Here is a 22,375-nt window from a genome sequence, read left to right as displayed (position 1 = left end):
GATTTTCACTTGCAGTCAGCTACAGACTCCTCAGCTTCCCTGATAAACCACCCGGCCCGAAGAAACGTGGCTGAATTCACAGAAAAACTGGAGAGTGAGTGCCTTGTGGCTCACCAGGAGGAGAAGGCAAGAGCTTAGTCACAGCCACCCAGCTACTGCAGGTGAAAACCACTGCTAATTAGGACAAGACACTAAAAACAGTGTGCTCTCTGAAAATCCTCCTTAATGTTTTTGTCTTACTTAAGCAGCACTCACTCAATACGTGAACTATATTAAAGGCACCAAACAGTCCACTAAAGTTACAAATGTAACTGCATCTCTATCTCACTCCTAAGCAACCTTATTACGAGATGTCTCTAAAATAGTGTACCAGACAAAAACCCACAGCGAAACACCTGAACTGCCCAGAAGTCACCTGGCCCCCTCGGAGACCTCGGACCATGCTCCTAAATGGAATTACTTGTGACACCAGCTGCTGAGGAGCTGGGACGTTAAGTCCTCCGTGTCTACTAAGACTCAAGGGTAAGTCCTCCGTGCCTGGAAACCAGGCCACAAGGGCAGTCATACAGGAGGAGGACAGATGACCTCTAAGTACGGAAGGACAGCTGCCAGTGACAAGAGCACCTCCCAGTTTCCAGTGTCAGCTTTCGAGCTTACACTGCCCCTGATGGGGTGCAGGTCAGCGGGAATCCACCCAATAGCCTCTCCCTCAACCCCACAGTCACAATCTCCTCCTGGGCCTCCAGATCTCCCCATAGGGGTGCTCCTTTCTCTTCCTTCCCCCAGGAATAAAGAAATGACTATAGAGTAAAACAGCCTAGCTGTATGTGAAGCAAAAACTAAAAGCAAGGAGCTGGCATCTGGCGTAGTGGTGAAGGCACATCCCCCACATCCCATATCACAGTGTCTGGATCTGAGTCCTGGCTCCACTCCCCTCCGGCTTCCTGCTGATGTACACCCTGGAGACAGCGGGTGATGGTTTAAGCAGTTGGGTCCCTGTCAGCCATGTGGGAATCTGGATTGAGTTGCTGGCTCCTGGCTCAGGCCCTAACCAGCTCCAGCCCACTGCAAATGGGAGCTTTCCCTGTAATTAAGAAACGAATAAAATAAAATAAAAAAGCAAGAATCTTCTTTCAAACTTCCTGGAGGCAGCTGCTGTTGGTAGTTACATGCATTTATTTTCAGTCCCTTCCTTGTGGGGCACGGATACAGTTGCAATGTTTTCTTGTCCTTGGCTTAAAACCAACTTAATTCTGTTTTCAATTTTAAAAAATCACAGTGAAGTGTTAAGTAAAAATACAGAACAGTACTCTAATTGGAATTTTTATAAAATACAACATGCCAGACTCAGATCAAGACAAAATTCGCACAAGGGATCATTTTATTAAACAAAAATTTATTTTCTATCTCCTGTTTCTACCCAACTACCTGTCTCCTCTCTCTCTCTTTTTGACGTCCCACCCAACAGAAGGGACATTACACTCTGTGATGTATGGCTAATCTGTTTTAGTTAAAAACATTAACAGCACCATTCTACATTTCCATAGCATTTTTTATTCCTTGTTAGTTGGATTCAATTCCTTTAATGGTTTTTTTTTTTTTTAAAGATTTATTTATTTATTTATTTATTTTTTACAGGCAGAGTGGACAGTGAGAGAGAGAGAGAGAAAGGTCTTCCTTTTGCCGTTGGTTCACCCTCCAATGGCCGCCGCGGCTGGCACGCTGCGCCTGGCGCACCGCGCTGATCCGAAGCCGGGAGCCAGGTGCTTCTCCTGGTCTTCCATGGGGTGCAGGGCCCAAGCACTTGGGCCATCCTCCACTGCACTCCCTGGCCACAGCAGAGAGCTGGCCTGGAAGAGGGGCAACCGGGACAGAATCCGGCACCCCGACCGGGACTAGAACCCGGTGTGCCGGCACTGCAAGGCGGAGGATTAGCCTCGTGAGCCGCGGCGCCGGCTCCTTTAATGGTTTTATTTATGAGGAACTGCATGTGCCTACGGACAAAACGCTGGAGCAGCTGCTGCGGCGCAGTGGGGTAACCACCGCGGGCACCCACAGCTGAGGGTGGATTTGAGCCCAGCTACTACTTCCAAACCAGCTTCCTGCTAATGTGCCTAGGAAGGCACTGCAAAATGGCCCATGTACTCATGGGAGGGACCAGGATGGAATCCTGGCTTCTGCCTTCAGCCTGGGCCCCCAGCCCTGGCTGCTGTAGCCATCTGGGGGAGTGAATAGTAGATAGAAGATTTCTCCTTCTCTGTTGCTCTGCCTTTCAACTAACAGATAAATCTTATCACCAAAAAAGAGAGCGAGAGAGAGAGACACTGGCATGTGGTGACTGGGTTAGGCACTGCCTGCAATGCTGAGATCCTCTCTGATGAGCACTGACCGAGTCCCTGGTAGCTCCCTGCTACCGCGCCTGGGGAGAGAGCAGGTGATGGCTGAAGCACCCACGTGAGAAACCTGGATGGAGCTCCAGACTCTCTCTTTCTCCCTCTCTTTGTAACTCTGCCTTTCAAATAAATATATAATCTTTAAAGAGGAAAGACACATTTATACTACAACAGAGATAGCAAGGGGGAAAGCGGAAAACCTTATTTCCCAATTTAATTTTTTACTATCCTTTACTAATCCCATATGCTGTCATCTACATGCATTTGGTATGAAAAGCACATACGTGGCTCCACCCTCAGTATAGACAACACACTGCAACCCTAACACCAACACCCACTGTACAGTCTGTTGCACCTGTTAATTCAAATGCTGTATTTGGTGGGGCTGTACTGCTGTATTTTAAACTTTCCTCGTCCTCAGAAACCGAAAGAGGGAGCCTATTACCCTGCACTGTACCTCAGCTAGGACATCACCACCAACCCTACACCTACACTGCAAACATCTACAGCAGTCCTGCGTGTGGCTAATGCCTGTAGGTCACACCACCACAGGCACAGGCATGGTGGGCTTTAGCACAGGGCAGACTTGTGAGGTGGTCTTTCCTATCCTGTTCAAAGTGCCTGTAATGCCTGATACAATCTGAAAGGGAAAAAAAAAAAAAGGATTTAGAACCATAGGCAAAAGCTGATTTAATATAAAAAGTGCAGTATGATCCGCTGTATTCCCTTTCAGTCTGAAAATATGCACAGGAACTTAAGTTGATTTTTGTCATTGTTGGATCTAGTGCAGAACCAGCAAACCATGGCCCTCAGTTGAGCCATGGCCTGTTTTGTGCGGCCAGCAGCCTAAGGCTAACGGGCAGACTGCATGTGGCCCACAAAGCCTGAAATATTCACTGCCTGACTTTCTTCAGGAAAAGCCTTCTGAGCCCTCGACCTAGGGCTGATCGGAGGACAGACTGAAGGTGCAAGGTGCAGGTGTCATTTGCCTACACAGGACGGGGGCTGCTGTGTGACCCAGCCGGCCTCTCACTCTCAGTAACCCCTGCCCAACACTTCTGTGCAGCCCAGCGTGCAGTCCAGAATGAGTCCAGGAGGCCCTCCATGTAAGGGACGCTATAACGCCCGCCCCAAAGCAACACTGCCCTTCACTGGCTTTCTGAGTGAAAAGCTGCAGTTACTGCACGGCACAGGAAACTCTTAAGAACCTGCAGCTTTGCGTTCACCACATCTTAGCAAAAAACTACCATTCACTCACACACACACACACACACACACACACTCTATTCTACATTATATATATGTATACACACACACACACGTACCAGCTACAAGTTAACCAAATCTTACATTCCAAGGAACTCAAACAAGGGAGTTACCAACCCAAGGACAGGAGTCAGGGTGTTTTGTGCACATGTCTCTGAAGATTTATGCTTTTGGTTTTTATTACCAAAAATTTGAGCCTGAGGTTTGATTAGAAAATACTGAGTTATCATGTACAAAAGCAAGGCACAAGTTACAGAACATAGATGCAGAAAACAATTTCTTCAAGAATTCTTTTGGGGGGAAATTAAACTTGTATACTTAATGAACATACAAGATAGCATGAGTTAAAAAAAAAAAAAACTAGAAAAATAAACTGTACAAATTAGACTGGGTTCCCCCTTGTAACTCATTTGATGAAACAGGGATTGAGCCATGATGAGCCAGCTCCTTGAGAACGCCCCAGCTTCTGCACCTTGCCGCGAGCCCACCTCCCATCTCCAGGCGGGGGCTTCCGGCACACGCTCTCACAGGAGCCACACGTGGCTACACAGCATGGTCCCCCACCTCACAAAGCACCTGCCACAAGTCAGCACTCTCGGGAAGACGTCACTGATGGACGGGGCGTGAGCTCCGCACGCAGCTCCACGGGAGCTCTGGTTGTCTCCTTCCTTTCACAATAGGCAAACTGTCTTCTGAGAGCAGGTTTGGGGCTTGGCTTGCACGGAGGTGTCTTGCCTGCATTTGGCTGTGAGTGGCCAATATCTCTGCAAGGGCCTTGTGCGCAGGGTCAAACTCTTACACTGCTCTACGCCTCTGCATCACGGTCTTTTGTAATAAATTCTGGATACTAGCACTAAAATAAAAACACTAGAAACGCTCCTGATGTGCAGGATAAAGGCGGACTCAACGACGCTGAGGTCCGCTCTAACACTGACACGCTGCATGTGTACTGTGTACCAGGGCGTTTTGGGGGATTTAAAGCAGCACATGCAGCATTAAGAGCTCTGCTCCCGGGCCTGGGGGAGAACAGAGCAAACACTGGGGTGGTGCTGGCAGGGCAGAGACCACGGAGCTACCACTCAGCGGGTGCGCAGAGAGCTCTGGCTGCCCTGCTCCCTCCTGGGGTAGCAGCAGGGCCAGAGCAAGAGGACTTGGCATGGTGGGAGGGCTGTAGTCTGCAGGGGTCCCCAGGGCCCCGTGAGTCCCGCATCAATATAAATCAGAGAACAGGATTTAAGATTAAAATTTAATTTAAAATGTTCACTGCTCTCTGCAGCTTGGAAGAGAACGTATTTCATGCTCTGGGAAGTGGGGGCAATAAGAGGAAGAGCAACTGGCCGCTGAGAACTGTCACATGCCGAGTGCCGTGCTCTGGGACACACACCCAGAGCTCATTAAGACGCCGTCCCACAGGGTCGTCAACACCACGTGGGGTAGGCAGCCTTTCTGAAGCTCAGAAAATCCAGAATTATGAAACACATCTAGCTCCAAAGAATTACCAGAAGATTTATGGACTTGCAAAACTTTTACTTTTGAAGATCACTAACCGATCTAAAACATGCTATTACTGATAATTACACTAGCATTACACACACACACACACACACACGTACAGTCAATATGCTTTAATTCCCGAGGCAGACAGAATAAAAGTATGATCTCCATCCTAGTGGTCTCAATTTTCAAATCAGTGTTTGAAACAAGCAAGCGGGTACAACGTCAGAAACCCATGGAGCCCAACTTACGGATGCGGTTTCATTTCTATGTAGTTCTTGGGAATGAAGCCGTCTTTCCCATTGAGCTCTGCCTTGTACCAGTTCTGATCACATTCTTCATTCAAAACCTGGAGAGAAATAAGGCAAGAAAAAAATCCATCACTTCCTTTCCTTTTGAAAAGGGCAGCCACAAGACTTTAGGTCTGCTTGTGGAAGGTCTTGTTTAGAGTATTATCAGCCACACGGATGTGAGGCTCATTTAACTCCAGCCAACAGGCATTATGTTAAATTCTGTTAAAATTAAAAAGAAATGTCTCTGAAAATGAAGTTCAAACATATATACTTAAAACTCCAGTAGGAAAGCAGACAGAGTGACAGGGAAAATACTGATTAGGGCTTTCTGATTTTAGAAAACATGGGAGAAGAGGCACAGGGCCTGGTGGAGGTGAGAGGAGGACGGCCTGGGAGAGAGCAGCAAGACAGACACACACTTGGCCCTCTCTGGAGGTCTCGGTCAACCTCTAGAAACTACAGGGATCCAACCCTGGGAGTCCTTGGTAGCCCCCACAGGTTGTTACGAGTACAAGTCATCCACCAAATGGTTCCACGGTGAGGTGACCTGTGAGCACAGCCACAAACCTTTATATGGGAAAACTGTTCCAGTGAAAAAGCCTAGAGTCCTACTCATCCAATCGCCTCACACACCTCTGCCTGTGTGCAGCAGCCAGCACACTTCTGCAGGAAGACGTGGGGACCCCATAACTGAGCAACGGCACTCTGTAAATATCCTGTAAATGTGGAGCCCAGAAGAATGAAATGGTGACCCGAGGTCAAGAGCTGGTGACCTCACACAGCTGAGACTCACGCGTGGATTTCCAAGTTCCAACTTGGCGTCCTCTCGCACACTGCCTCCTGTGACTCACATGGACAGCCTGTCCACGACACAGAAGGCAGCACAGCACCAGTAAGCAGCAGAACGAGACCAGGTGTGGCACAGATGCCACCTGTGGATTCTAGACTTCTAACAAAAGGCAGAGGTGAGCACAGCTCCAAAATGGTGAGCAAAGGAAACTGACGAGCACAGCAGTGGCTCACTATCCTAGACAACAGGCAGGTTGGAAAATCTTCTTTTTTTTTCCTTAAGATTTGTTTGGGAGCCGGCACCGTGGAGTAGCAGGCGAAGCCTCTGCTTGTGGTGACAACCTCCTTCATGGGCACTGGGTTGTGTCTTGGCTGCTCCTCTTCTGACCCAGGTCTCTGCTCATGGCCTAGGAAAGCAGTGGAAGATTTGGGCCCCTGCATCCACGTGGGAGACCCGGCCCAGCTCCCATAGTTGTGGCTATTTAGGGAGTGAACCAGTGGATGGAAGTGTCTCTCTCTGTGTCTGTCTGTCTGTCTGTCTCTCTCTCTTTACCTCTCTCAGTAACTCTAATAAATAAAATAAATTAAAAAAAAAAGAATTATAGTTTTCTGCAGAACAAAATACTTGGTATGTTCTACTCCAGGAGGCAGGGAAATACAGAATTCAAGCTTTTTAAAGATGTGACATTCAAATACATTAAATGGTTATTTGCAAAACACCCAGAGAATCAGTTTACCACACAGCCAAGGTGTTGCTGGGCCTGTGTCTAAACCTCTTCACTCTAGACTTTAAGGAAAGATTGGTTCTGCTGGACACAAAACACCCAAGGAAGAGTGTATCCGCGAATGCTGGACAGCGAGGGAGGCAGGCGGACCAGGTCTTTCCAGCTGACAGTGTGGTCCCCTCCCTCCAACTGACCGCTGCCCTAGCCCTTCCTTTCTAAGGAAGCTCTGAAACTGTGGGTGGGGGTATAATTTAAAAAATGTTGAGAGATCAAATTTTATTCAAATGTTTAAATGTACAAGACAGTAAAGGGCGCAAATGGGCGTATGTGAGCCTGAAGTGGGACAAAGCAGACACCAGAGCACAGGGAGACAGGTTCGCATCCACAAAGACCATGTGTGAGTTGCTACGGCTTTAGAGGAAAGCTCCCGCTCATCACAAACGATCTTTAAGGCCTGGTCCGAGTTCTGAGAATGAGGAAGCTGCTCCTATCACCACTTCCCCAGCACGAGCATGCTGGCTGCCGCTTGTTCATTACCGTCACAGACACGCTGACGAGCTCACCAACCAGTGTCATTCGCCTCTCAAAATTCCAAGGAAAGTGTCTAGCTCTTACCCCACAGCTGGGTTTCTATTCCAACCCATATTCCCCTGAGTTATGACCCTGTAGCCACACACACACACTGTGGTTTAACGGAAGCAGACTGATCAAGAGGAGAGATTACAAAAGGAGGAAGAGACTAGTTTCAGTGAAGGTTTTAATCTATTTGCTTATTTTTTGGTGCAAGTGGACTCTGAAAATGTGAGTGTCCAAATCAGGAGGCAATTCAGGAGCGGGGAAATGGCCTGAGCTGTGATCAGAGTAAGAACCGCTCCAGCTGCACGAGCGGACACAACAAGGTGTTGCTGCTGTGGGTGTGCTCCATGTTCCGTTTGTGAAAGCTGACTTATTTGCTGACTCTTCTGTGTGCATGTTAAACTTCAGTCAAAAGTTAGAACTGAGACAGGCACTGGCTGCTACAATCAGGTCACTGCTTGGGCGCCTGATCGCGTGTCAGAGTGCCTGGCTGAATCCCAGCTCCTCTGCTCTGACCCAGCTTCCTGCCAATGTGCGCCCTGGGAGGCAGCAATGACAGCGCGAGGACCTGGGTCCCTGGCCCCCATGTAGGGGACCTGGAATGAGTTTTAGGCTCCTTGTTTCAATAAATAAAAATGTATATTTTTTTAAGGGGGGGGGTAGGGAAGAGGGAGGAAAGGAGGGAGAGAGGGAGAAAGAGTTTTATCTGCTGATTCACCCCCCAACGACTTTAACAGCCAGGGCTGGGTCAAGCTCAAGCCAGCACCCAGGATCCATCTGGTCTCATGTGAGTAGCAGGGAGAGATCTAAGTACTTGGACCACCACCTGCTGCCTGCCAGGAAGTGCCTCAGCAGGTAGCTGGAGCGGGAACACAGCCAGGACTGAGCCCAGCACACTGATCTGGGAGGCAGGGTGTCCCAGCAGCATCTCAAGCCCCACCACAAATGCTTGTCCCTATGTGACTTGGATACCACTTCTCACCTCCAATCTGAGACCGTTCAAAGCAATGCAAGTTTCCCACGTACGCCAACACCAGTTTGAAGCTGTATGAACAGTTAAGGGGGCAATGAGCAATAAAAGGGCACTGGACTCATTCAAGAAGCTGCGCACATGGGCTGAACCTCAGTTTCACCAGCAGTGAACCACGCATGGTCTCTCCTCATAGGTACAGTGATGCTACATGTCCCCCAGGCTTACTAGGGAATCAGGTGAACAAAGGTGACAGGCAGGGCAGCAGAGTGAGCACCTCAACCTGCCTGTCTCCACAGTGGGCTTCACACATCAGCAGTACCAGAGCTAACAGACGGTGCCCAGTCTGGGGGCTGGGCTTTCCTTTCCCTAAATTAGGGATGCAATGTTGTCCACAGGCGTCCACAGAACACGCATCAACAGAGGAGGGACTCTTGTTTCATTCTGAAAAGAAATATACGTGTACAAGACTTCTGTGTTTACCTCAGAAAAGACTTTGAGGGGCCAGCATTGTGGTGCAGCACGGCTTAAGCTGCCATGTGTGATGCCAGCATCCCTTACAGGAGCCCCGGGTCCAGTGGTGGCCAATCTGCTTCCAATCCAACTTCCTGCTAACGTCCCTGGGGAGGCACCAACGAAGGCCCCCAATGTGGGAGACACAGAGTTCTGGGCTCCTGGCTTTGACTTGGCCCTGATCTGGCGTTGAAACAGCAGATGGAAACTCTTTTTCCTTCTCTTTCTCATTCTCTGTCATTACTTTAAATTAAAAAATAAATAAATAAATATTTTTAAAAAAGACTTTAAGTGCAGAGCTCAAGGATGGCAACTGCTAATTCTGGTCTATGACACAGCAGAACTGCACCTAATTTTCTTGCCTAAATATACTCATTCACTTGTAAATGAACAACAACAACAACAAGGAATAGTTTTTTGTTTTTTTGTTTTTTTTTTTTAAAGAAGAACTATGGGGGCCTGGTGCTGTGGTGCAGTGGGTTAAGGAGCTGCCTGCAATGCCAGCATCCCACAAGACTGCTGGTTGAAGTCCCAGCTGCTCCACTTCCGATCCAGCTCCCTGCTAACGCACTTGGGAAAGTAGGGGAGGATGGTCCATGCGCTTGGGCCTCTGTACCCATGTGGGCGACAGAAGATGAAGTTCCACGCTCCCAGCTTTGGCCTGGCCCAGCCCTAGCTGTTGCAGCCATGTGGGGAGCGAACAAGTGGAGGGAAGCTCTCTCTCTCCAACTCTGCCTTTCAAAATGAATAAATACGTCTTGAAGAAATATGCTGTACAGTTGTGGTTCTATCAAACCTTTTTTTTTTTTTTTTTTTTTACAGGCAGAGTGGACAGTGAGAGAGAGAGAGATAGAAAGGTTTTCCTTTGCCGTTGGTTCACCCTCCAATGGCCGCCGCGGCTGGCACGCTGCGGCTGGCGCACCGCGCTGATCCGATGGCAGGAGCCAGGTGCTTCTCCTGGTCTCCCATGGGGTGCAGGGCCCAAGCACTTGGGCCATCCTCCACTGCACTCCCTGGCCATAGCAGAGAGCTGGTCTGGAAGAGGGGTAACCGGGACAGAATCCGGCACCCCGACCGGGACTAGGTCCCGGCGCCGCAAGGCGGAGGATTAGCCTAGTGAGCCGCGGCGCCGGCCGGTTCTATCAAACCTTTCAACAGGGGCGGGCATTTGTCATGGCAGCTAAGGCACAACCTTGAGATGCTGCGTCCGTTCTGGAGTGTTCGGGTTCAAGTCCTGGCTTGCTTCCTGATAACATACGCCCTGGGAGGTGACAGCAGCAGCTCAGCAAGTTGGGTCTGTGGCACCTTTGTGGGAAACCCAGATTGAATGCTGGCTCTTGACTTTGGCCTGACTCAACTGTTGCAAGCATTTGGGAACCAACCAGCAGATGTGAGATCTTTTTCTACCTTCCAAATTAAAAACAAAACCAAACCTCACAGCTTGAAGACGGTTCATCATTTCTTCAAGGAAAAGCATCCCAAGCTGTATCAGTCAGTGAACACTTGTGTAAGAGCACTTGTACATGACAGGAACAATCACATTTTGAAGCTCTTAACACATAAAAAATAGAAACGGCATTTATAGCTGACCCCTGAATTAGGTAAATTTCATATAAACCTGCTAGTTTACTCTAGTTCTTCTAAGATCCAGGCAACACTACTTCAGCTTCCTTCCCCTCCCCGAGTATCAACTGATCAACCCCAAAGAAGTAATACTGAAATACTGCCATGACTTGACAAATTTTATGAATATTTTAAAAAGATTTATTTAGTGAAAGGCAGAGAGAGAAAGAGAGAGATCAATTTTCCATCTACTGGTTCACTCCCCAAAAGGCTGGGGAGCAGCAGGGATGAGACCAGGCTGAAGCCAGGAGCCAGGAACTCTGTCTCCGTCCATCCGCCACTTCCCAGGCATGCTAGCAAGGAGCTGGACAGGAGGACCCAGGACTCAAACTGGTGCTCCAACATGGGACACTGGGGTCTCAAGCTGTGGCTTAACCTGCCATAATGCATGCTCACAATTTTAAGAATTTCATTTTACTTTTTAAAGATTTATTTTATTTATTTGAAAGAGAGAGAGAGGGAGGAAGAGACAGAAGTATCTTCTCTGTGCTGGTTCACTCCCCAAATGGCAGCAACGACCCCTGGATCAGAAGTTGAATAGCTGGGACACAAACCAGTGCACTAATGGGATCAGAGTTGAAGATGGCGGCTCAACCTGCCGTGCCACAATGCTGGAACCAATTTTAAGAATTTCAGGGGCCGGCACTGTGGCATAGTGGGTAAAGCCGCTACCTGCAGTGCCAGCATCCCATATGGGCACTGGTTTGAGTCCTGGCTGCTCCACTTCTGATCTAGCTCTCTGCTATGGCTTGGAAAAACAGGAGAAGATGGCCCAAGTCTTTGGGTCCTTGCACCCACTTGAGAGACCCAGAAGAAGCTCCTGGCTTCAGATCGGCACAGCTCCAGCCATTGTAGCCATTTGGAGAGTGAACCATCGGATGGAAGACCTCTCTCTCTGCCTCTCTGTAACTGTGTCTTTCACATAAATAAATCTAAAAAAAAAAAAAAAAAAAAAAAAAGAATTTCAGTAACACTTCCTGCATAAGTTCAAGCTCCTAGGAAATAAAGATGACAGATGCACAATTTTTAAGACTTTTTCCTCTTAAGAACAAATTCTACAGGGCCTTGGCTAAGGTAACAGTCCTGTAAGAGCCAACTAAAATCAGTTCTCTTCAGCTGCCTGTTAAGTATTTTATTAAAAACCAGCAGAATGGGTCTAGCAGGGTGGCACAGCCAATTAAACTGCCACCTGTGATGCTGGCATCCCATATGGGCACTGATTCAAGTTCACGCTGCTCCAGTTCTGATCCAGCTTCCTGCTAATGCACCTGGAAATCAAAATCAGAGCAAGATGGTCCACGTGCTTGGGTCCCTGACGCCAATGCAGCAGACCCAGATGGACTTCCAGGCTCCTGGCTTTGGCCTGACCCAGCCCTGGCTGTTGTGGCCATTTGGGGAGTGAAACAGTAAAAGGACGCGCTCTCTAACTCACCTTTCAAATAAATAAATAAATAAATAAATAAATCTTAAACAAAACAAAACAAAAAAAACATGGCCTGGGAAAGCAGTACAAGATGGCCCTAGTCCTTGGGCCCCTGCACCCACCTGGGAGACCCGGAGGAAGCTCGTGGCTCCTGGCTTTGGATTGGCACAGCTCTGGCTGTTGTGGCCAATTGGGGAGTGAACCAGTGGATGGAAGACCCTCCGCCACTCTCTAACTCTGACTTTCAAATAAATCAATAAATCTTTTTAAAACAACAACAGCAAAAAAACCACTACTAGGATGCTCCACAGCTTCCCTCGGTGGGGGTACTGACTCAGCCGTAAGCTACACTGATTCATTACTAACACTGTAAATAGTGTACAATTACCGTCTCCATCTGTTACAGCCTTTGTTCATCAGGAAAAAAACATCTTGGCTATACTGTGTGCCAAATCATGCAAACGGCCCCCAAGATGGATGAGCCACCATGAACTCCCATGATGAGCTAACCAACCTAGACAGTCCAGTGGTTAAGGTTCCTGCTCCCACCGACATGCTCAACTGCGTTCCGAGCACAGGCGGCGGCAGCCAGGCTCCATTCTGCAAGGCTGCAATCCTGATCGCACAGGGTCAGGTTCCAGGAGAACAGGACAGCAACTTCACCCAGTCAAGCCAGGTGAGATGCACCTGCCCCTGAAGATCAGCAAGCTAGACAAAGCACATTTATCACGTCTTAAAACTCTCTGGATTTTGGCATATTTATAAAGCTGTATATGTAAATATAAAACCGTGCTGTTTTATTAAGTGGTTAAAATAAAATCTACTCATTAAAAATCATACTTTTAAAAAAATTACGGGGTCCAGAATTGTGGTGCTGTGGGTTACGCTGCCTCCTGCGACAGCAGCACCCCTAGGAGCTCCAGCCCAGGCCCCGGCTGCTCTGCTTCTAACAGCTCTCCACGACGGGAAGACGGACCAAGGCAGCAGAAGATGGACCGAGAGCCTGGGTCCCTGCCACCCACACGGGAGATCCGGATTGGTGATCCAGACTCCTGACTTTGGCCTGGCCCAGCCCTGGCCATTGTGGTCATTTAGGGAGTGACAGAAGATCTGTCTCTTGCTCTCTGTAATTCTGCCTTTCATATAAACATAATGAATCTTTTTTTTTTTTTTTAAAAAAGCATGTATGTAATGATACCAAATCACAAGGATATTTTGCCTTATGTCATCATCTCTTTCAGGAAAAGTAAAATATCTTTGCCAGGAAATGCTATCTAAATTGCCTCTGAAATAGATATTTTCAGCAACCCCATTTTTTGAGGAAATTTAAGAGTCCTGAATCCTTGATTTTTTAAATAACATTTTCTTAAAAAAAAAAAAAAAAAAAAAAAAGGAGTCAAGTTAGAAACTAGGCATCTGCAAGGGCATCTGTTGGTTAAAACCACCTTCTTGACCATTACTGAGGTTTGGACTGTGCACCTTTCAAACACAGTTAAGACACCAAGATAGGAAAGGGAAGGCTGGTTGCCTGGTATGGTCGTTTACGCTGTGTGTGTGTTTAAGGTTTGTTTGTTTGTTTGAAAGAAGAGTTGGCCGTTGCCGTGGCTCACTAGGCTAATCCTCCGCCTGTGGCGCCGGCACACAGGATTCTGTCCCGGTTGCCCCTCTTCCAGTCCAGCTCTCTGCTGTGGCCCGGGAAGGCAGTGGAGGATGGCCCAAGTGCTTGGGCCCTGCACCCACATGGGAGACCAGGAGAAGCACCTGGCTCCTGCCATCAGATCAGCACGGTGCACCGGCCGCAGCGGCCATTGGGAGGTGAACCAATGGAAAAAGGAAGACCTCTCTGTCTCTCTCTCTCTCTCTCTCACTGTCCACTCTGCCTGTCAAAAAAAGAAAAGAAAAAAGAGAAGAAAAGGAAGAAAAGGAAGAAAAGGAAGGAAGGAAGGAAGGAAGGAAGGAAGGGTGACGGAGAGAGACAGAAGACAGAAAAGGAAGAAGACAGATAATCCATCTGCTGGTTCACTCCCCCAGAGGACATTGGAAGGAACTCCATCTGGGCCTTCCACATGGGCGGCAGGGACCCGAGTACTTGGTGACGTTCTGCGGCCTTTCCAGGCATGTGAGCAGGGAGCAGGGCTGGAGCCGGCGCTCAGGCACGGGATGCCGGCATCACAGCGGCAGCTTCACCTGCTGTGCTGTGGCGCCTGCGCTGAAATGTTGACTGTACCCTTCAAACATGTACAAGCGCTACATGTTCCTCCAAAACTTAGAAATAAATGTTAAAACACTAAGAGAGGAAGGGAAGGGATGGAGGAAGAAAGGGGGAAAAGAAAGGCCCCTTGCCCAGCTCCCAGTTTTCCCTCGTAAGAACCATTCACCACCTTTCCACTATCCTGCGTGTGCACGGCCCTCCTTCCTGGCTCCTTTCTGAGCAGCCACTCAGTGGGGATCATTCTGAGGGGAAACATTAGGGTTCAGGAGACCCCAAGGCCTGCCAAACGTCCAGGGATCCCAGTTTAAGGCTGAACTGGTCTGACCTTACTCTGCTGGGTGCCCTAAACTGGTTCCAACACCACTGTTTTGTTACGCTTTCATACATCCAATCATGCTTAGTTAGGCATTTCAGTTTTCATAATTTGGCTATCACAACTCATCTGCCCTTGTCCTCACTGAATTCTGCACGTGACTGGCCCAGCCACTCAGCACTGACCTGACCTCCACACACAGCGCGCCTCTCCTGTTCCTGCCACAGCCTGCCCTCATCTTCATCTGTTCAGAACTTCCGTGATTCTCGCCAGAGCTTACAACCACCTTGCCGCACTGTTCTCTGCTTCACTTCTGAGTATTTCAAGGAGAGTTATGGTCGTTAGTAGTATAATCCCTTAGCACATCTTGCCTACTCTTTGCACTGTGCGCTGGCTCCATACCTAATCCTCGGCTGTGTTCCCTTACAGCTTTTTTCTGAAAGATTTATTTGAAAGGCAGAGTCAGAGGGAGAGGGAAGGAGGGACAGAGAGATCTTCCATCCGCTGGTCCACTCCCCAGAGGGCTGCAATGGCCAGGGCTGGGCCAGGCTGAAGCCAGGAGTCAGGAGCTTTTATCAGGTCTCCTATGTGGACAGGGACTCAAGGACCTAGGCCATTCTCCACTGCTCTCCCAGGTGGATTAGCAGGGAGCTGGACTGGAAGTGGAACAGCTGGGACTTGAACGGGTGCTCATATGGGATGTTGGCGTTGCATGCAGCGTCTTAACCTGCTGTGCCCCTCATGTCCCCTAAGCTCTTGGAGCAGCATCTAAGCACACCCTGAGGAACCAACTCTTACTTATTTATTTAAAGTGTGGTTTTCTACTCCAGCTCATCTCTCTCTCTCTTCTTTTTTAAAGATTTATTTATTTGAAAGGCAGAGTTACAGAGAAGCAGAGGCAGAGAGAGAAAGAGAGAGAGAGAGAGAGAGAGAGAGAGAGAGAGAGAGAGAGAGGTCTTCCAACCAGTGGTTCACTCCCCAGATGGCCGCAAAAGTCGGAGCTGTGTCGATCTGAATCCAGGGGTCTGTTCTTGGTCTCCCACGCGGGTGCAGGGGCCCAAGGACTTGGGCCATCTTCTACTGCCTTCCCAGGCCATAGCAGAGAGCTGGATTGGAAGTGGAGCAGCCCATATGGGATGCCAGCACTACAGGAGACAGGTTTACTGGCCACAGCACTGGCCCCTGGAATTGACTTTATTTAGAGTGATGTACACACAGCATCACAGAGCAAGCTAGACCAGGGATAGTCAGTCAAAAGATACCCATATGTTACAAATTCCCTAGTGAGAGAGAACCTCTGAAGTAGATTCTAGAAAAAAGATTGATTACTATGAGTTTGCTCTTTCAAGGAAGGAGAGGCAAAATAAAGGAAGTCACAGTTCAGGCACTGCTGCCAAATGACCTCCACGGGGGCGCTTCATAGAGGGCTGTCTCCAAACCTCTCCCACAGGCTAGCTGTACCCACTCTCTCTCCCCCCAGATAAAGAAGTGTAAGGGCAACTGGCTGGGGAGGGAGGCAGGTGACACCCTGGCTGAACCAGGAGGGAAGGGTGGCTCCGTCTACACATATGCTACAGTGCCAGCACAGGGACAGCTCCTGCAGTGTGAGCACGCCTGGTTCCGTCTGTATGTGTGCCCTGTGACTGACTGACACAGCATTGACTTTACAACTGCAATTCTCAAAGCAACATTTTTATGAAAGATAGCTGGGAAGACCTTGCATGTTTTAATTCTTCCACTGAATGCAGCTAGGTTGATGATAAAAGTGATCACATTACGTTAACAGACAAGGATCACTCTCATGCATTTTTTAAAATGTAAAACTTTATGATGTTTACAATACATATTGGAAAATAACAATGAACATCAATAACCAAATATTTCTCTTTCCCTGAAAACTACCTTAGTTCTCAAAAAATAAATTGGATAAAGGCCGGCGCCGCGGCTCACTAGGCTAATCCTCCGCCTGCGGTGCCGGCACACTGGGTTCTAGTCCCGGTCGGGGCGCCGGATTCTGTCCCGGTTGCCCCTCTTCCAGGCCAGCTCTCTGCTGTGGCCAGGGAGTGCAGTGGAGGATGGCCCAGGTGCTTGGGCCCTGCACCCCATGGGAGACCTGGAGAATCACCTGGCTCCTGCCTTCAGATCAGTGCGGTGTGCCGGCCGCAGTGCACTGGCTGCAGCAGCCATTGGAGGGTGAACCAACGGCAAAGGAAGACCTTTTTCTCTGTCTCTCTCTCTCACTGTCCACTCTGCCTGTCAAAAATAAATAAATAAATAAATAAATAAATAAATAAATAAATAAATAAATAAATTGGATAGTCTCTTCAAGCTCTCCAGGTTCAGCTATCATTCAGAAAAGCTGCTTGTGGTATTTTAACAAAACAGGAAGACAGTTCACACTTATGTGCTATTAACTCCACCCAGATAAATCTGGAGGCAGTGAAACCAGAACACAGGCAATACCTCTGAATACCAAAAGGCACAAAGAGTTTCCATTCAAAATAATGTCTTCTGTGCTTTGTGACTTGTGGAAGCCCTGCTCTGGTAGAATTGCAATGATTCCAAAATGTCAAAATTTCAGCTGCAGGCAGGAGTGTGTGTGTGTGTGTGTGTGTGTGTGTTGGGGGGGGTGGGTATCAGGGATTTCAAGAGAGAAAATCCTGTACATTTCAAAAATTCAACTATCATGATGGCCTGTACCAGATGTGTACTGCAAGCAGAGGTCCACGCCCTGACCTAGGTCAACGGAGGACACAATGGACGCCCACCCAGGGAGCACAGTCAACTGCAGCTGCAATCCAGTGTGGTGGTCCCTGGAGCAGGGGGAGCTACGGGTACTACGTCAAGATGAATTCCACAGGAAAGGCCTGGCACGGACGCCTGTGGCCCACTCTGCTTCACAGGACATCAAGAACACTTCCTGGAGGAGAGGTGAGCGAGGTTACAACCCTGTGTGCTCAGCCTGCACAGCAGTGAGATGAGGGCACACGGCAGTCTCCCCAGCTGGCTGTCCAGCAAATGGAGTGCAGGACTGTTTTCTTGGTTAAACTTGCCATCATTAACTAAGACAGGTAAAGCTTCCTTTAAGCTGAAAAGTAAAACCTTTCTTAATGGCATTTGACCTTCCAAACTGGAAATAGGCAGTACCCCAAACTGCAGCGTTCTTTTCTTTTTTTTTTTTTAAAGAAACCTCTCAGGGCCGGCGATGTGGCGCAGTGGGTTAACCCCTTGCCTGAAGTGCCAGCATTCCATATAGGCGCCGGTTTGAGACCTGGTGCTGCACTTCCAATCCAGCTCTCTGCTATGGCCTGGGAAAGCAGTAGAAGATGGCCCAAGCCCTTGGGCCCCTGCACCACGTGGGAGACCCAGAGGAAGCTCCTAGTTTTGCGTGGGCGCAGCTCCGGTCATTGTGGTCAACTGAAAAGTGAACCATCGGATGGAAGACCTCTCTCTCTCTGCCTCTCCTCTCTCTGTGTAACTCTGACTTTCAAATAAGTAAATCTTTTTTTTTTTTTTTTAAAGAAACCTCTCATTTATCTTCTTAATTTATAAGAGGAGAGAGATGGAGAGAGGAAAAGTGGGGAGGGGAAGGGACAGATTGCGGCTGGTGCTGCGGTACAGTGAGTAAGCCGCTGTCTATGGTGAAGGCATCTCATATGGGCAATAGTTTATGTTCTGGCTGCTCCACTTCTTATCCAGCTCCCTGCTAAGGTGCGTGAGAAAGCACTGGAAGATGGCCTAAGTGCTAGGGTTCATGAACCCATGTGGGAGACCCAGAAAAAGCTCCTGGCTTCGGATCAGCCCAGCTGTGGCCATTGCAGCCACTTGGGGAGTAAACTAGTGGATGGAAGATTTTTTCTAACTCTGCATTGTAAACAAATAATACTACTTTTAAAATCTTTTTAAAAATCAAACAAATCTATTTAAAGGTAACAGCCTTTAAAAGAGAGAGAGAGAGAGAGAGAGAGAGAGAGAGAGAGAGAGTCAGCGCTGTGGGAAGGCAGGCCAAGCCTCCACCTGCAGCGCCGCCATCCCATTTGGGTGCCAGTTCGTGTCCCGGCTGCTCCTCTTCCAATCCAGCTCTCTTTTGATGGCCTGGGAAAGCAGTGGAGATGGCCCAGGTGCTTGGGCCCCTACACCCATGTGGGAGACCCAGGAGAAGCTTCTGACTCCTGGCTTCAGATTGACCCAGCTCCAGTTGTTGCGGCCATTTGGGGAGTGAACCAGAGGATGGAAGACCTTTCTCTCTGTCTTTCCCTCTCTCTGTAACTCTGTCTCTCAAATAAAAAAAAATCTGTATTAAAAAAAAAAAAAAAGAGAGAGAGAGAGAGAGACAGACAGACAGCAAGAAGCACTCCCCCATCCACTGGTTCACTCCCCAGGTGCCTGCAACATCTGGGCTGGGCTGGGCTAGGCCAAAGCCAAGAGCCAGGAATTCAATCCAGTTTTCCCATGTCGGTGGTAGAACTCCAACCACCTGATCTATCACCAATCACCTAAGGAGCCCACTGGCAGAGCCAGAACGCAAACTCAGGCACTGTGACGTGGGATGCGGCCACCCCAAGCAGCATGCTAACTGGTGTATCAAATGCCCATCCCTAACTCTTCACTTTAATAATGCGTATTTCTTATTAAATACACACTATTTATGTCCTCTCCTTGAAAAAACAAAGCCTCCCCCAGGCAAGCAGTCTCCTGATGCTGACAGGCAAACCTGCTCTCCCCCTAAGGTCTATCCCTTCCCACTGCTTCCCCACAGAACAGAAAATAAGCACACACACACCCCCCACCCCCCACCCCCCCCGTAATGCTACAGAAAGTTCATTCAATTCTGTTTAAGACCTGACTGACTGACAGGTGAGCTAAAGGATCAGCTGACTGACAGCTGGGCTGCAACCAAAGCACCACCTCAGGGGATGCTACAGGGAGAAGAAAATTCAAGTCCTCACAGACCTAACTGCCAATCTGCATAAAGATCCAGGACTTCTGCAAACCGGGCTGGTGGTCCATACACCCAGAATTCCCTGTTTGTCAACTAAAAATTCTAGTTCCAAAGGCATCTTTCACTTCCCAAGCAGACAGTCCAGATCCAAATTAGGACGGGTTTACTGCAGTCCCACGACAGACAAAGGGTGACTGGGAAGAGGGCCGAGTCCCCCTCACCTTCATCCTCAGGGTGGAGGAGAATGTAAACACCAAAATGCAAATGTGGGCGAGTATCAGTCAAGCACAGGTTCAGAAGCAAAAACAGAAGGATGGGGTCAACAACACCCTCCCTTGTGAGTGAGTGAGGTTTGAGGAGATCAGAGCTTTCCTGTGGGTGGTCCGGCAGAAGACAACAGCACATACAATACTTGTGTGCTGCAGATGATCATAGGAGTCGCTCAAGAGTGACCTGTGGGTTTGCATTTTTCCAGGGCTGCTCCAGCTGCGCGGTGAGCAGGTGGGCACTGCTGTCACGGTCCAGTGAAGAGGACAGTGTCTGGCGGGGGTGGGGGCAGTGTGGTAGACTGTTGGAGGTAGATGCAAAGAGCCATGCCGCTCATGGTCCCCCCCTTGGGATGGACGTTTTTCTGAAAAATGCTTGAGAAAAACTGCTACAGAGTCCATGGACAAATTTCTCTTTGAGTAAATTCACTATGAGTAAAAAGCATAATTTTAAAACATTTATTTATTTTGAAAGGTAGAGTAATAGAGAGGGAGAGACAGAAAGATCTTCTATCTGCTGGTTCACTCCCCAAATGTCCCCAGTGGCCCAGGCTGAAGTCAAGAGCCCGGAACCCCAAGCGGGCCTCCCAAGTGGATGTCAGGGGCCAAAGCACTTGTACCATCTTTCACTGCCTTCCCAGGGAGCAAATTCCCAGCAGAATTTGCCAGGACTTGAAATGGTACTCCAGTATGGGAATGCCAGCATAGCAGGTGGCAGTTTAACCAGATGTGTTCTAACACCGTCCCCAGAAAGCATAATTAAAACAAGCAGATGGCCATCCTGTGCTGGTTTCTTCTACCTGCCTCTTGATCTGGCTGGTCAACATCATGTTCTTTTTGTATCTGGACATGTATGAACCACATGAACAGGCTCCCTTGTTCTCTGGCTGAGTATTTTCAAGTAACAGCGATACAGGAGAGAGCCTGGCGCTGGGTATCCATTCTCCTTGTTCCTTCTCTGGGGTGTCTGTGGACAGTCTTGGAACCTCAAGTGCAAGTCGCAATCCTTCCGTCCTCCAGGTCTGGCCAGCTGCTCACTTCTCTGCCCCTTCGGCTCCCAGCGTGTGAGGCTCTGCTCTTTACTGTGGTACCCCAGGATCTAGAACAGTCCTTGGCTTAGTCCATGACTTGATTGATTACTACATGCTTGATTACTAGCTTTCTAGAGAACCCTGCTCACACCTTGCACATGGCCTTGTCATTAAAATCATTCAAACGGCCTGATCTAAGTGTGCCATGTGCTTCCCACCAGGACCCCAATGGAAATCACCCTCATTATCAGCTGTCTGTGACTGGCACACATTAAGGAGCTATTCCATTATTAACATGACATTTGCTATGGGGCAAACAGAATGCAGCCAAGTACTCGGGAGAAGAAAACTACCAAAGAGCATTGCTTTATGAAGCCAACCACTCCTGACCAGCCAAGTACCTTCTGCTCTGTCTACCATCAGCTTATGGGGAGATATGGGAGGGGGTGGAGGTAGGAGAAGCTGTGATAGACAATTTGGTCACTGACTGTCACCATGATTTACATCAGCTGTCCCCTTGGACACCAAAAACACTGTGTAAGGAAGTTGCAATGGAAAAAAAAAAAAAAAAGAAAGAGCATGGCCCCTGCCCTCAGAGTGTTGTTGTTGTTGTTGTTGTTGTTGTTGTTTTGACAGGCAGAGTGGACAGTGAGAGAGAGAGACAGAGAGAAAGGTCTTCCTTTGCCATTGGTTCACCCTCCAATGGCTGCCGCGGCCGGTGCGCTGTGGCCAGCACACCGTGCTGATCTGATGGCAGGAGCCAGGTGCTTCTCCTGGTCTCCCATGGGGTGCAGGGCCCAAGCACCTGGGCCATCCTCCACTGCACTCCCTGGCCACAGCAGAGAGCTGGCCTGGAAGAGGGGCAACCGGGACAGAATCCGGCGCCCCGACCGGGACTAGAACCCGGTGTGCCGGCGCCGCAGGCGGAAGATTAGCCTAAGTGAGCCGTGGCACCAGCCCAAAAGTGTTTCTGAACTAAGGATCTGTAGGTAAATAATGAGGGGATAATGTAAAAAGTGATGTAAGAGAAATGCCTTATTGTGAACTGAACATGGATTCAGAGCAACATGTTTCAAAAATCAGCATGGCTGATGCAGAACACTCAGCTCATGTCTGGAGAAGGAGAGAAAGGACAACTTCAAATAGGAACAGAGCAAGAACCCCAGGTAGAGCAACTCAGGGAGTAGGACGTCCAGCTTCCCGGTCAGGGCCTTTGCTGATCAAACGAAAAACGAGTGAGTTAAAAATAGGTGATGTTCGCCGGCACCACAGTTCACTAGGCTAATCCTCTGCCTTGTGGCGCCGGCACACCGGGTTCTAGTCCCGGTCGGGGCGCCGGATTCTGTCCCGGTTGCCCCTCTTCCAGGCCAGCTCTCCGCTGTGGCCCGGGAAGGCAGTGGAGGATGGCCCAGGTGCTTGGGCCCTGCACTCCATGGGAGACCAGGAGAAGTACCTGGCTCCTGCCTTCGGATCAGCACGGTGCGCCAGCCGCGGCGGTCATTGGAGGGTGAACCAACGGCAAAGGAAGACCTTTCTCTCTGTCTCT

General features: G+C 49.0%; 1 protein-coding gene across 3 annotated transcripts in view; it reads right to left on the bottom strand.

Annotated features, from left to right (window-relative positions):
• The window catches only part of GRB2 (growth factor receptor bound protein 2), an 85,629-nt gene that overhangs the window by 5,584 nt on the left and 57,670 nt on the right, over positions 1 to 22,375 (bottom strand). For all 3 annotated transcript variants that reach the window (XM_002722939.5, XM_070060336.1, XM_070060337.1), the window contains exon 3: positions 5,405 to 5,502. In XM_002722939.5, coding sequence (XP_002722985.1) covers positions 5,405 to 5,502 — 98 coding nt within the window. The remainder of the gene's footprint in view (positions 1 to 5,404; positions 5,503 to 22,375) is intronic.

This window comes from Oryctolagus cuniculus, chromosome 17, assembly GCF_964237555.1.
Source record: "Oryctolagus cuniculus chromosome 17, mOryCun1.1, whole genome shotgun sequence".
Lineage (NCBI taxonomy): Eukaryota > Metazoa > Chordata > Mammalia > Lagomorpha > Leporidae > Oryctolagus > Oryctolagus cuniculus.
The sequence above is the reverse complement of the archived record's forward strand: the minus strand, read 5'-3'. Positions and strand labels throughout refer to the sequence as shown.